Here is a 13,819-nt window from a genome sequence, read left to right as displayed (position 1 = left end):
AATAATTACCTAGCCGTGTGGCCTTGGGCAAGCCACTTAACCCCATTTGCCTTGCAAAAAACCTAAAAAAAATAAAAAAAATAAATAAATATTGCAAGAAAAACAGAAATTGGGTCAGGCTATGACAGAAATCAAAAAAGATTTTAAAAATCAAGGGAGATAGAAGAAAAACTGGGAAAAGAAATGAAAGAGATGCAGGAAAAACATGAAAAACAAGTCAGCAGCTTAATCAAGGAGATCCAAAAAATTGCTGAAGAAAATAACATGTTAAAAACCAGCTTAGGTCAAATGGATAAAATAGTTTAAAAAGTTATGGAGGAGAAGAATGCTTTAAAAATCAGAATTGGCCAGATAGAAAAAGAGATAAGAAAGTTCTCCAAGGAAAGCAAATACTTCAGATGCAGAATGGAGCTAAAGGAAGCTGTTGACTTTATGAGAAGTCAAGACACAATACTTCAAAACCAAAAGAATGAAAAATTAGAAGAAAATGTGAAACACCTCATTGAAAAAAATAACTGATCTGGAAAACAGATTCAGGAAAGATAATTTAAAGATTATTGGGATAACTGAAAGTCAAGATCAGGAAAAGAACCTTGACATCATTTTTAAAGAATTCCTACAGGAAAATTGCCCAGATATCCTACAAGCAGAGGGCAAAATAGAAATTGAGAGAATCCACCGATCTCCCCCCTCCAGAAAGAGATCCAAAAGAAAACAACCCCCAGGAATATTATAACCAAGTTCCATAACTCCCAAGTCAAAGAGAAAATATTACAAGCAGCCAGAAGGACACAATTCAAATATCATAGAGCTGCAGTCAGGATCACACAGGACTTAGCAGCAACTATGTTAAGGGCTAGTAGGGCTTCAAATATCGTATTCTGGCAGGCAAAAGAGCTCAGAATGCAACTAAGAATCAACTAACCAGCAAAACTGAATGTCCTCTTTCAGGGAAACAGATGGACTTTCAATGAACCAGGTGAATTTCAAATATTCCTGTTAAAATGGCCAGAGCAGAACTGAAAGTTTGATCTTCAAATACAGGACTCGGGTAAATCACAGAGAGAAGGATAAATTGTGAGGGACTTAATGATGATGAACTGCATGTATTCCTGCATAGAAAAATCATACTGATAATACTCACAAGAAACTTCTCATTTAATAGAGCAGGTAGAAGGAGCTTTTATAGATGAAGCACAGGAGAGAGCTGAATTTGAAGATGCAATATATTGCAAAAATAGAGTCAATGGCTAAAAGGGAAATGTAATGGTAGTAAGAGAAAGGAGAGGTGAAATAGGCTAAGATATTTCATATAATAAGATTTTTTTATTACAATGAGCTATTGCAATAATATGGAAGGGGAGAAGGCTCTCATCAGAGGTGGCTCGGAGAAGAAACAGCATATATACTCAATGGGGCATAGACATCTAGAGTAAGAAGGAGAAAAGGGGGACAGGGTGAAGGGGGGTGTGAGTGATAGAGGAGAGGGTGGACCATGAGGGAGAGTGGTCAGATATAACACATTTTCTTTTTTTTACTTCTTTCAAGGGGCTTGGATTGGATGGCCTGTCCAGGACAATGGGTCTATGTGGTTGCTGGGCTTTAGGGGTGGTAGGTGGGCTTGGGGTTTCTTGGCCCCAGTGCCAGTGATCTGTCTGCTGTGCCACTCAGCTACCCTACAGCACATTTAAAAAGAGGGACAGAGTGAAAGGAGAAAGAAAATATAGTTTATAGTAGTGGGGAAGTACCAATGAAGGGAGTTGCGATCAGCAATAGCAACAGTGGAAAAATGTGGAAATAGCTTGTGTGATGGACATAAAGAATGTGATCCACCTGCAACAGAGCTGGTGGTGTTGGAACACAGATTGAAGCACATTTATTATTAATGTTGTTGTTGTTGTTTGTTGTTATTGTTATTGGTTTTTGCAGGGTTGGGGTGACTTGCCCAGGATCACACAACTGGGTGCCTAGTTGCCCATCATCATCATCATTGTTGTTATTATTATTATTATTATTATTATTTGGGGGTGGGGGTTGCAGGGTAGATGGGGTTGAGTGGCTTGCCTAAGGCCATACAGCTGGGTGACTGTTGAGTGTCTGAGGCAGGATTTGAACTTAGGGGCTCCTGACTCCAGGTCCAGTGCTATATCCACTGCCCTACCTAGCCACCCCTAATTATTTTTTTAATTTTAATTTTTTCTCCTTCCTTTACTTTAATGCTCATGAGAGTCTATATTTTTGGAGGGAGGGCATATTATGTTTACTCTTAAACAAGAATATTTTAGTAATGTATAAAAATCATTTGTACAAAAATAAAAATAAATATTATAAGAAAAAGAAGAAACATTCTTTTCATGAACTTTTCATAAAAAGACTTTGAGGAACTCTGGATTTACAGAATTTTCTGAAGAAACTGTTCCCTATGATGGATGAAAATAATAGTGAATAAAAGAACTAAGATGACACTTTTTAGACACTTCTTTTTAACTTGAAGAAAAGAAAGAAAATATCTAAAAAACTTAAATAATTTATTTCAGTGAACCAAATGATGAAATCATATTTACCAAAGTAAAATTATAAATCACATAGATATTTTGAGGTAACACTGGCTAAAATCTTTCAAGTAGTTAAGATATTTTAAGTAATTATCTACATTTTTGTTTTATAATGGATTCTATTTTTAATGATATATTCATTCCCCAATTAATAAATGGCCAAAGGAAATGAACAGGCAATTTTCAAATGAAGAAATTAAAGTTATCCATTGTCATATGAAAAAATGCTTTAAATCACCATTAATTAGAGAATGAAAATTAAAAGAACTCTGAGTTACCACCTCATACCTATCAGATAGGCTAACAAGATAGAAAAGGAAAATGATAAATGTTGAATAAGATGGGAGGAATTTAAAACATTATGGCATTATGGGTAGAGTTGTGAACTGATCCAATCATTCTGGAGAGCAATTTGGAAGTATGTTCAAAGGGTTATAAAACTGTGTATACCCTTTGATCCAGTATTACTACTACTAGGTCTGGATCTCAAAAACATCATAGAAAGGGGGAAAGCACCCAAATGTATAAAAATATTTATAGCTGTTCTTTTTGTAGTGGTAAAGAACTGGAAATTAAGGACATGCCCATCAATTACGGAATGGTTAAATAAGTTATGATATATTAACATAATGGGATATTACTGTACAATGAGAAATGAAGAGCAAGCTGATTTCAGAAAAACTTGGAAAGACTTAAATGAATTGATCCTGAGTAAAGTAAACAGGACAAGGAGAACATCTTACATAGTTTCAGTAATACTGTGTGACAAACAACTATGACAGACTTAACTCTTCTCAGCAATACAATGATCAAAGATAATTTCAAAAGACTCATGATGAAAAACACTATCCATACCCAGAGGAAGAACTAAGGAGTCTAAATGCTGAAAAAAAAAATATACTATTTCACTTTATTTTTATTGTAATTTTTGTTTTTCTCATGATTTTTCCCTTTTGTTCTTATTCTTCTTTCACAACATAACTAATGTAGAAATATGATTAATATGAGTGTACATATATAACCTAAATCATATTGCTTGCTGTCTTTGGAAAGACACCAGGGGACACAGGGAGAAAAATTTGGAACTAAAAATATTATAAAAGTAAATGTTGAAAACTATCTTTACAAGTAATTGAGAAAAAATACTACTAAGAGAAAAAATGTTATTTTGCATATATATATATATATATATATATGTTATGTACATATATAAAACAAGTATTTATTTAATTCTCAGGGGCAGTGTTTCAATATAGAGAGAAATATGAGTAACTGTTATTCTTCAGTTTATTAAACAAACAATATTTAATGAACTAGAGTAGGAGTAAAGCTAGTTTGTTCATGAAACTGGAATTTTGTTGATTAAAAATTAAATGCTTCTGACTAAATGATAAGGTAGAGATAATAATAATAATAACAATAATAATAATAATAATAATAACATAATGTTAGAAATATCTAAGTGACGATCTAGGTTACAGTCAACAATATTTTTAAATAATTTATTAATGATTATAGAAAGCATTTTGTTCTCAAAACATACTAAATAATGTCATTCATTTATGATGACATTCTAAATATTCAAAGGTTTTCACAGAACTTAAGTTGGCAAATTTCCATCTTCCCCAATATCAATTATTTGGCTTCATAAAATCATTAGTTTTATCTCAATGAAAAATACATTTAATAGAAAATTTAGTATAAAAATGTTAGCTAGAAATGCATATTTCAAATAATCTTTGGATAATTTTATCATTGTTTGGGTGACATGTTCAGATGTGTTTAGATAGTCACTCTCTTCATAAAATTACAAATTGTTTTTCAGAATTCTTGGACCAATTCATAGTTCTCCCAACAATGTATTAGCAGGCCTGCTACTCCAAATTGACTATTTCCATCTTTTGTCATTTTGCTCAGTTTCCTGAGTATGAGCAAAAATTCACAATTATTTTAATCTTCATTTTTATTATATGTGATGGATCATTTTTCAGTTGCTAATTACACAATTCTTTCTTCTTTTAAAAATGGTTCATATTCTCTGACCATATACATTCAGAGAAAGGAAGATAGATAGATAGATAGATAGATAGATAGATAGATAGATAGATATAGATATAGATATGGATATAGATATTTGTGTATGTATATATATATATATGTGCATGGGTAAATATATAGGTATACATAGGCATATGTAAATATAGGTATCTATGTATGTATATATCAAAGTTCTTCCTTTCCCAGCAAACATCGATGCATGTATAACATATATAATATATGTATGTATAATATATATATATATGTGTGTGTGTGTGTGTGTGTGTGTGTGTGTATGTGTGTGTGTGTAACATATACAAACCAGTCATTTGTTTTTATATCTTGGATATCAGGCTTATCAAGCATATTTGAGACAAAGGTTTTTTTTTTTCAGAAAATGAAAATGCTTCTTCAAAACTAGAACTATCTATTTATCAAACTTTTTCTAAGTGTAATTGACCTTCTTTTATGATGCACTAGAATTGTTTAACTATTGTTCTGAGAATGTCTATTTGAAAGCCAATTGTATTAGCTTCCAATAGAGGCAACTGGTTACCAAAAGTAAGGAAATTCTGATAGGGACAGGAGTCAAAGGAAATTTCTTTGGATTTTCAGGATAAAAATAGATTGCACTTTGACATGCTACCTCATTCTTATCCAGGAATATTATCTGTGGGAATTGCAAAATCAAAGATTCAGAGGGGGCTATAAAGTAAAAATAAAGATATTTTATTATCATTTTCCAGATTATCTGCTCTATATGCATTGTCTTCCTGAATTACTGATCAATATCAATGGGGATAAATTGAGTGAGTTACCACACAACTTTTTATATGATTGTATAATATAATTGCATTTTCACAAAGGACCATAAATGATAGATTTACAGGTGAAGGGATCTTAAAAGCTCCTAAGTCCAAACATATCATGTTTACCAAGGAGAAAACTAAGGACCAGAGAAGTTAAATGACTTGCCTGGTTATATAGGTTTCCACCATACAACAGATCTGTTCTGGTTCCTGGTCCTGTTGGTATTGCAGCCTCTGCCCTGTTTGTGACCTTCCTTTCTACTGAAGCAAAATAGCCCTATGGTTTTGGATGGGTTATAAGATGATCTGAAGAAGGGCTTTTCCTGTCCTTCAACACAAAATCCCTGTTCCATGCAGAAGACATTATTCTTGTTTAGTTATCTGCAGTTTTGACTTATTCTTCACAACCCGCTATGGAGTTTTCTTGTCAAAGATACTAGAGTCATTCCTCCTCCAAATCCAGAAGCACTCCACATCCAATTCACCTTCTGCCTAAATTAAATCCTGTATAAGCTTTGTCCTTTTGTGGCTTTCCAGATTCTCCCCCATATAGGTGGAGCTCCCTTGCTGACAAACTCAATAAACCCTCATTAGTTCCTAAAGTTTTGGTTATAGTTTTGGTTATACTTCTGGTTCCATTTTGTTCTGGCACTGACAATTTTACCCACAGAGAAAAAGAAAATAACTTCCCTTAAAGAAGGCTAGGCAGTAGAGAACAGAGATAAAAGAATTTGGATAAAGATCACTTCCTGAGAAAACTTCAATTTAAAAAAGAAAGAAAGAAAAAGAAACTTTAAGTCCTTGAATTCAAATTTCATCTTTAAAACCCTGCTCCTATACTGGAAAACATTCTTCTTAAGGTTTTCCTCAAAGCAGTCTGAACATCTTTATTCCTCAGACTATAAATAAGAGGGTTTAGCATGGGCCCCACATTTGTGTAAAATACTGAAGATACTTTGCCCTGGTCCACAGATTCTGATGAAGATGGCTTGAGATACATGAATGAAGCTGACCCAAAGAAAAGAGCAACAGCAATAATGTGGGAGCTGCAGGTGCTGAAGGCTTTGGACCTGCCTTCAGTGGAGCTGATGCTCAGGATACTGGAGAGGATAAGAGCATAAGAGGTGAAGATAGTGACACTGGGCACTAAGAGGTTAATGCCCACAACAATGAAAACCACCAGCTCATTGGCATAGGTGCTGGTGCAGGAAAGCTGGAGAAGAGGGAGTATGTCACACATGTAATGGTTTATGATGTTGGCATCACAGAAGGACAGTCTCAGCATGCATCCTGTGTGGGCCATAGCACCAGCAAACCCCATTGCATATGCCCCTCCTACTAGCCATGAACAGACTTGATTGGACATAGTAAAATTGTACAGCAATGGATTGCAAATGGCAACATAACGATCATAAGCCATGATTGTCAACACGTAACATTCAACGATAGACAAAAAACAGAAAAAATAGAGCTGAGCCATACATCCTGAATAAGAGATGATGTTTTTCTTTGAGACAAAATTCATCAACATTTTAGGAGTAAAGACAGAAGAGTAGCAGAGATCTATGAAAGACAAATTAAAGAGGAAATAGTACATAGGAGTGTGAAGTTGAGAGTTACTACCTATTAAAATGGTCAATCCCAGGTTGCCCACTATAGCAACTATATAGATCCCTAGAAATAGAAGGAATAGGAGTAGTTGGAGCTCTGGTTGATCTGTTAAGCCTGCAAGGATGAACTCAGTCACTGAAGAGGCATTTTCCAAAGCCATTCTCCTCTTGAGGGATCTAAGAAGAAAGAAGAGAAGTCATATTGGAAGCAAACCAGTCTTAAAACATCCTTTTCCTCAATTAAGAAAATGGGTCGGGGTGGCTAGGTGGCACAGTAGATAAAGCACTGGCCCTGGAGTCAGGAGTACCTGGGTTCAAATCCGGTCTCAGACACTTAATAATTACCTAGCTGTGTGGCCTTGGGCAAGCCACTTAACCCCATTTGCCTTGCAAAAACCTTAAAAAAAAGGAAAAAAAAAGAAAATGGGTCTATGGAGGAGGTGAATACAATTGCATATTATGAGTTTGGGGGAAATATCTGATCCTCAAAAAAGTAACTTTTAAGGGGCAGCTAGGTGGCACAGTGGCTAGAGCACCAGCCCTGGAGTCAGGAGGACCTGAGTTCAAATGTGACCTCAGATACTTAAAAATTGCCTAGCTGTGTGACCTTGGGCAAGTCACTTAACCCCATTGCCTTAAATAATTTTTTTTATAATAACTTTTTAGACCAAGGAAACAGAACTCTGATGTTTGTGCTTTACTCCCCCCCCCATTGGCAACAACTAAATGAACAAGAATGATTTAAATGATTTAAAATAATTTTTAAAGGGGGGCTGCCACCATCTTACAGATTTTCTACCAATGCAGGGAATTCTGATGGGTCTAACAACAAAGAAATGCATTTTCTACGGAAAAAAACCTAATCCTTAGCAATTTCTATTATCCTAAGGCTTGCACATTTCTATTATTTCCAGTCTGCCACATAATGTCTCTGATTCTCTGTATACTTTTAAGCAGACTTTAAAAGGGATAATAGCTCATTCTGAACCTTCAAACACTGAGAACACACCTAACCCAAGCAGACTTCTTTAACACACAAATAAATTCATTTTCCTTTCAGTCTGGATCTTCATTTTTTATCCTTTTGTCTTCAAGAGCTCATACTGGGTGAGATTCTTTCTGAAATTTCATGGACCCCAGACTAGGAAACCCCCACAGCAATTTGATGATAGTGTTGGGTTAACTTAGACTGAATTCACCACCAGGATAACTAGATAGTGCACAAGATACAATTTTACCCAGCTGGCCTCCTATGGTGATTGGTTTATTCTCCTACTTCAAAAGGGCAGTAAGAATCATTTTCTCTTTAAATTTGTCTACAAGAAGGCAATATAAAACTTCAGTTGACTCTTGCTGGCAAATGACTTCATCTCCTTCTCTTATGATAACGCATCAGGAAACTCTTCATCTTACAAACCATCACCCAATACTGAGTCTAGGTCTCTGAAAACCATACCTGCTTCTCAAGTCTTTTCCCAGAGATAGTAGAGAACAAGGGCTAGATGAGGAAATCCCACGCCTCAATAGTAAAGATGCTTTTATCTCCTTTGAATGCTAGCCAGATTGGGACTAAGGCTTCCCTGAACCACCTGCTTTACCATATTTCTTTTTCCCTCCCCCAAATAAAAGCAATATCTAATACTCTGTATTATTGTCTGTGTATCAGTGAGAATGTGTGGTCTGTAATTAATGATCAAAAGTTGCAAGATTGGACAAGATGAGTACTTCTCCCAATGTTTCTTTTCTCAACCTTAAAGGAAATCCTGTGGAAAGATGTTCCTTTGGCTGATGTTTGTCCTTAAGATAATCTATTGTCTATATTGGAGACTGAGACTACAATTCATCCTGGGTATAGACTGAATCATCAGAACAAGCAAAATTTCTAGAACTTCATTGGCAAATTTTTTTAAACTATCATAATTTTAAGACGGTCACAAACATCCCCTGAAAGATTTTTCTTTAAAGTATTCGATTTTTTTATTTGAGTATCTATGAGGCTGTTTTCTTTTTTCTCCACCGTTTAAAACTTGCAATTCTCCTCGAAAACAAAATATAGAACCTTAGTAAAATATTTTTTCCTCAAGTCTATAGGGGGAGAGAGATTCAGTCAGACAGACACAGACAGACAAATATAGGCAAAGACAGACAGACAGATGGACAGATAGAAAGAATGCAAGGTTGTATTTTTGTTTTATGTAAACTAAATGTATTCATTTATTATTAGTCCTGGTTAATTCACCTGATCTTTTCCCTGTAGTCTGATCAGTTAAAGAAAAAGAGTGAGAAGAGTGAGAGTTTTTCTGCTGAAAAGTTCAAAACTTTCAAAAGGATGTACTCTTCTCCCAATGTTCCTAATGTTGTCCATGTAAAACAAGCAGGAGAGACAAGAGAAAAGGAGAACTTTCCTAGTTTATGGAGAGAAACTAAATCAGGAATTATTGGAAATAGAAACTAAAAAAGAGAGACTAACTTTCAGACTGAAGTATAATCTGTTTAAATAAGATTTCCAAATGATGATGGGAGTGTGGTTTCAATAATATATATATGTATGTATATATATATATATATATATATATATATATATATATATATATATATATATTGAGATATACCAGTGGTTTAGGGGGTGCAGCTCTTTCAGAGTGATGAGTGGAGACTTTCTAGAATTTGAATACAAACAAACAACACCAACAGCCCCTCTATAACACTCTCCCTTCCCTGAAGTGTGAAAGGTTTATTACCTTGATGTAATTTCACTCTAATTTAATGCTATCACTGACAAAAACTTGCTCAACCCTAATCAGAAGTCTCTCCCATAATCTGGTTAGGATGTCAGATTACAACATATCCTAAAAACAGAAGAGAGGAGAATGATAAGAGGTATGAAACTTCAAATATGTAAAAGAGTTGTACATTTTAACTTGAGAAAGATATAATCAAGCTATTAGCCCTGGGGACAGGGATACACATGGTCAGTTTCCAGATTTTCCCAGTAAGTGAAGAACATACTGAAAGAATTCCAATATTGCTGCAACTGTATTTAGGACCTCTATAACTTCTTTATTGTCCCAGTGAAAAATAATGTCAAAAGAACAAATAAAGATAGTGGTCCTAAAATTATAATTATAATTATATTTGGTTTCACAGATCACAGAGAATAAAACTAAAAAGATGTAACAAGTTCCTGAAGCCTTCTTGAGGAACTCTCAGATAATATTAAATGATGAATTCTTTCCATGAGTCTGGCCCTTAAGATTCCTTCTGAAGATTCTTCCTTTTAGGGGCAGCTAGGTGGTGCAGTGGATAGAGCATGGGTACTGGAGTCAGGAGGACCTAAGTTCAAATTCATATCAAATACTTGATAATTACCTAGCTGTGTGGCCTTGAGCAAGTCACTTAACTCCACTGCCTTACAAAAAAAAATTCTTCCTTTTACTCATAGACGGCATTGTCCATATCATTTATGGTTTCTATAAAGTGGAAAAAAAATGATACGTAAAAATTGAAACTCAATCTTTCAAATGAGTTTTAGTAAGTCTGTTTTAATGTTCTCCAAAATCCCTTTCACTGATGAACTAAAACTGGAAGGCCAATGTAATTAGGTTTTATCAGGCTCTACTAAATTATACTATAACATCACTGAGAGGTTTACCTAAAGTATTACTTAAAGAATGATCCAAGGGTCCTTCCATGACTTGGAAACTAGCAAATGGAACTACTAAAAGAAATATCTGCCCTAGAAACTAGGTGCAAGGCAAAGGTCCAATCCAGGAACTATTAACAACTGATATTTCAGTGAAAAACATCAAAGTATTTGATTCATGGATAAAAGTCTCTCAATGTAAGTAGGCTAAGCTGCATGATTTGTGGAACATGATCTAAAGGCAGACCCCTTTGACTCATAATTTCCAAGGGAAAAATATCTGCTAGAAGCAGGTGACTTAATGAAAAAGACAATTAAACCCAAGACAAAAAACAAGAAAGTTGTTGCCTAAATATGCATTAAGATGTATTTTCTTATCGTTTTTCTTCCTGATTATAAAATTATGTATTATCCACTATCTTTTAAAGTGTCAAAATCCTTTCAAGAGGGTAAAGACCTAAGAGTCAGATTTAACAAAAAATTTAGAAGTTTCCATCTAGGTTTCCCATGTTCTGATTCCTTATTAAATTACAATTAATAATGTCTGAGTCTATGACTGGAAGATCATTGGGTACTGCAAAGACATTGCTCTTAAAATTTGGATCCCCCTCTTTTCAAAACAGTAGTTCCAGAAGATATGGAGGGGAAATACTGAGTTTTGCAAATTATAACAAGTCTCCAATCTTGCTCAAAAGTTTTGTTCAAGTTTTCTTCCTTATGACTTCACAGATTTATTAGGGTATTGATTGATTGATTGATTCTTGGTATTTAGTCTTTAAAAGGATGTTCTGGATATTGTATGATTTGTTACTCACATGGTTTTTCTTCATAGCTGCCATAACCTTCTTCAAAATAAAATTCCTATTTTGATGTACAAATGATTGCTTTTCTATATTGTGAACACATATTGAGTAGAATAGATTTCATTATACTTCTGAGGGAAAATCAAATAGAGAAATTGTGGAGGAGGTGGATAGCCTTTGTGCTGTGAATTTTGGGAAACATCTGCTCCCCAAGTAAAGAAACTTCTGTGATCAAGGAAACATAACCAAAGATTTTATACTTTATTATCCTCCCTTTTGGCAACAATTTTGTAAGCAAGAATGATTCTAAAAGGAGCCTCCACCTTCTAAAAGACTTCCTACTAATATAGGGAATTTTGATAAGGCAAATCACAGAGAATTGCATTTCCCACAGGAACAAATTTGATCTTTAGTAAACTTGCTTCATAGTCTAACAGACCACATGATGGGTAAAATACTTTCTGGGATCTTATGGAATCCAAATTGAAAAATCCCCACAAGAGAGCACTACTAGGAACCTCTGAAAATAATCATCACTGTGATATGTATTATGTGTTTTTAATCATCTAAAAGATGTTTAGCAGTTTACTATATTTAAGTCTCTATGAGCTAAATGATTGTAGAAAAATCTTCCTGAGTTCTCCTGCAAAGCTACTGTTAAAACTTCTCAGACTCCAAAGCAAAAGGAAATGAGGAAAATGAAAATATTCTCATTCTCTACTCCACACCTGTGCAGAGCCCTCAGGTGAGGATTATAATTTCACATTTCAAAGAAAAAAAGCAATATCTTGAGGCTCTGAACATGCCTATAATTAAAGGGTAAAGAAACTTAAGCATGAAAGTCTAGAATTCTATAGCATCTCTGAATGTACCCATTCCTTCTTACTCAGGCTGTACCAAAGAGTCAATCGACAGAGGTCAGTATTGTGATGTTTTATAAAATCCTAGATTTTCATAAATGGCAAAGCAGGAAAAGAGAACATAAAAGTAAAAATCAAAACAAACGTGTTCCACACTCACCCTTTCTTCCAGGTCTCTTTAATGTTTGTCCTTTTTAGTTTTGACTCTCTGAGTCCTGCAGGGAAAATGTTTCTGATTGAAATGATCAGAAATTCTCTCACTGAGATGCTGCTACTCTCTTTTGTTATAAAGAAAGCCAAGCTACTTGGGAGTTATACTGAGGTATATGGAACTAACTGTGACTTTGTCTGGAGAGTCAGCTCCAACTAGTTGAAGGGGAGGAAATAGTACCTAGAGGTATCACTAGAGTCAACAAATGATAAGAAATTAGAGGTTTTATTCTGGGTATGAAAAATCTCATGGACCCAATTGGAAACACAACAAGGATCTTTCAGGTCCTCTTCCTGGAATCACATTCTTTAGGGAGAATGAATTACAAAGTTTATGTTTACACACTGAACCTCTGAGCTTTAAATTTTCTCCTTGGAGATTCAATCTTCTATTGATATCTGAACATCACTGGGAATTTCTGACTCCCATACTCCTCCATTTCTTTCCTCCAGTTTTTTTAATCTTGGTTCTGAGAATTTCTGGGTTTGGTCAATTTCTTATGAATCCATCATTTTCAAGACTTTTCCACATAACTCAGAGAGTAGAGAAAAAGAATAATATCAGAAAATTATGGTCCCTAACTGAGCTCCTGGGTAGATGTACCAGAGTTTGAGGAATTTACAGGCACCCATCAACATGACAAGCAGGACTTTTCTCCTCCTGTTCAGAGGAAAGAATTCTGCCCATCATGTGTAATTCTAAAACCAAGCTCATTGAAGCTTTCAAGAAGTAAGAATCTCCTCTCATGTGCTATTCAGACTCATGATATTTTATATGTAATATATATTGCACATATTATTTTATGTATATTATATATAACATATATTACACTTATTATTACATAAATATTTAAACTATAATGTAACATGTACTGTATATAGCATAATGTGTGAATTTTCCTGGGTGTATATATGTATATATCATGTGTATTTAAATATATTGTATGTATATATATATATCATGTGTATTTAAATATATTGTATGTGTGTGTATATATATATATGGATGTATGTGTGTTTTCCCATACATCCCCAACTCCAAAAAAAATTTAAGTTCCTTGAAAACAGAGATTCTTCTTTTGACCTTCAAGATTTAGTTTTTAAAACATGGAGACATAGTACAAAAAAGGGACTGCAAGAAGCAAGAGATATACCACAATAACATAAAACTGTCTAGAAGAAGGAACCCAAAAAGATAGTATAGCTAGGAGGTTTAGTGGATAGAACACTGAACCTAGTCAGAACACTGTCTTCAGACACTTCACTATTTGTGACTGTGGTCAAGTTATTTA

The 13,819-nt window shown here is 34.5% G+C and overlaps 1 protein-coding gene across 1 annotated transcript; it reads right to left on the bottom strand.

Annotated features, from left to right (window-relative positions):
* Positions 1-6,221: 6,221 nt before the first annotated feature.
* On the bottom strand, positions 6,222-7,187 carry LOC141506615 (olfactory receptor 8B3-like). The gene has a single exon (XM_074213536.1). The coding sequence runs from the start codon at positions 7,170-7,172 to the stop codon at positions 6,222-6,224; it is 951 nt and encodes a 316-aa protein (XP_074069637.1). The 5' UTR covers positions 7,173-7,187.
* Between the last annotated feature and the right edge of the window lie 6,632 nt (positions 7,188-13,819).

This window comes from Macrotis lagotis, chromosome 1, assembly GCF_037893015.1.
Source record: "Macrotis lagotis isolate mMagLag1 chromosome 1, bilby.v1.9.chrom.fasta, whole genome shotgun sequence".
Classification (NCBI taxonomy): domain Eukaryota; kingdom Metazoa; phylum Chordata; class Mammalia; order Peramelemorphia; family Peramelidae; genus Macrotis; species Macrotis lagotis.
The sequence above is the reverse complement of the archived record's forward strand: the minus strand, read 5'-3'. Positions and strand labels throughout refer to the sequence as shown.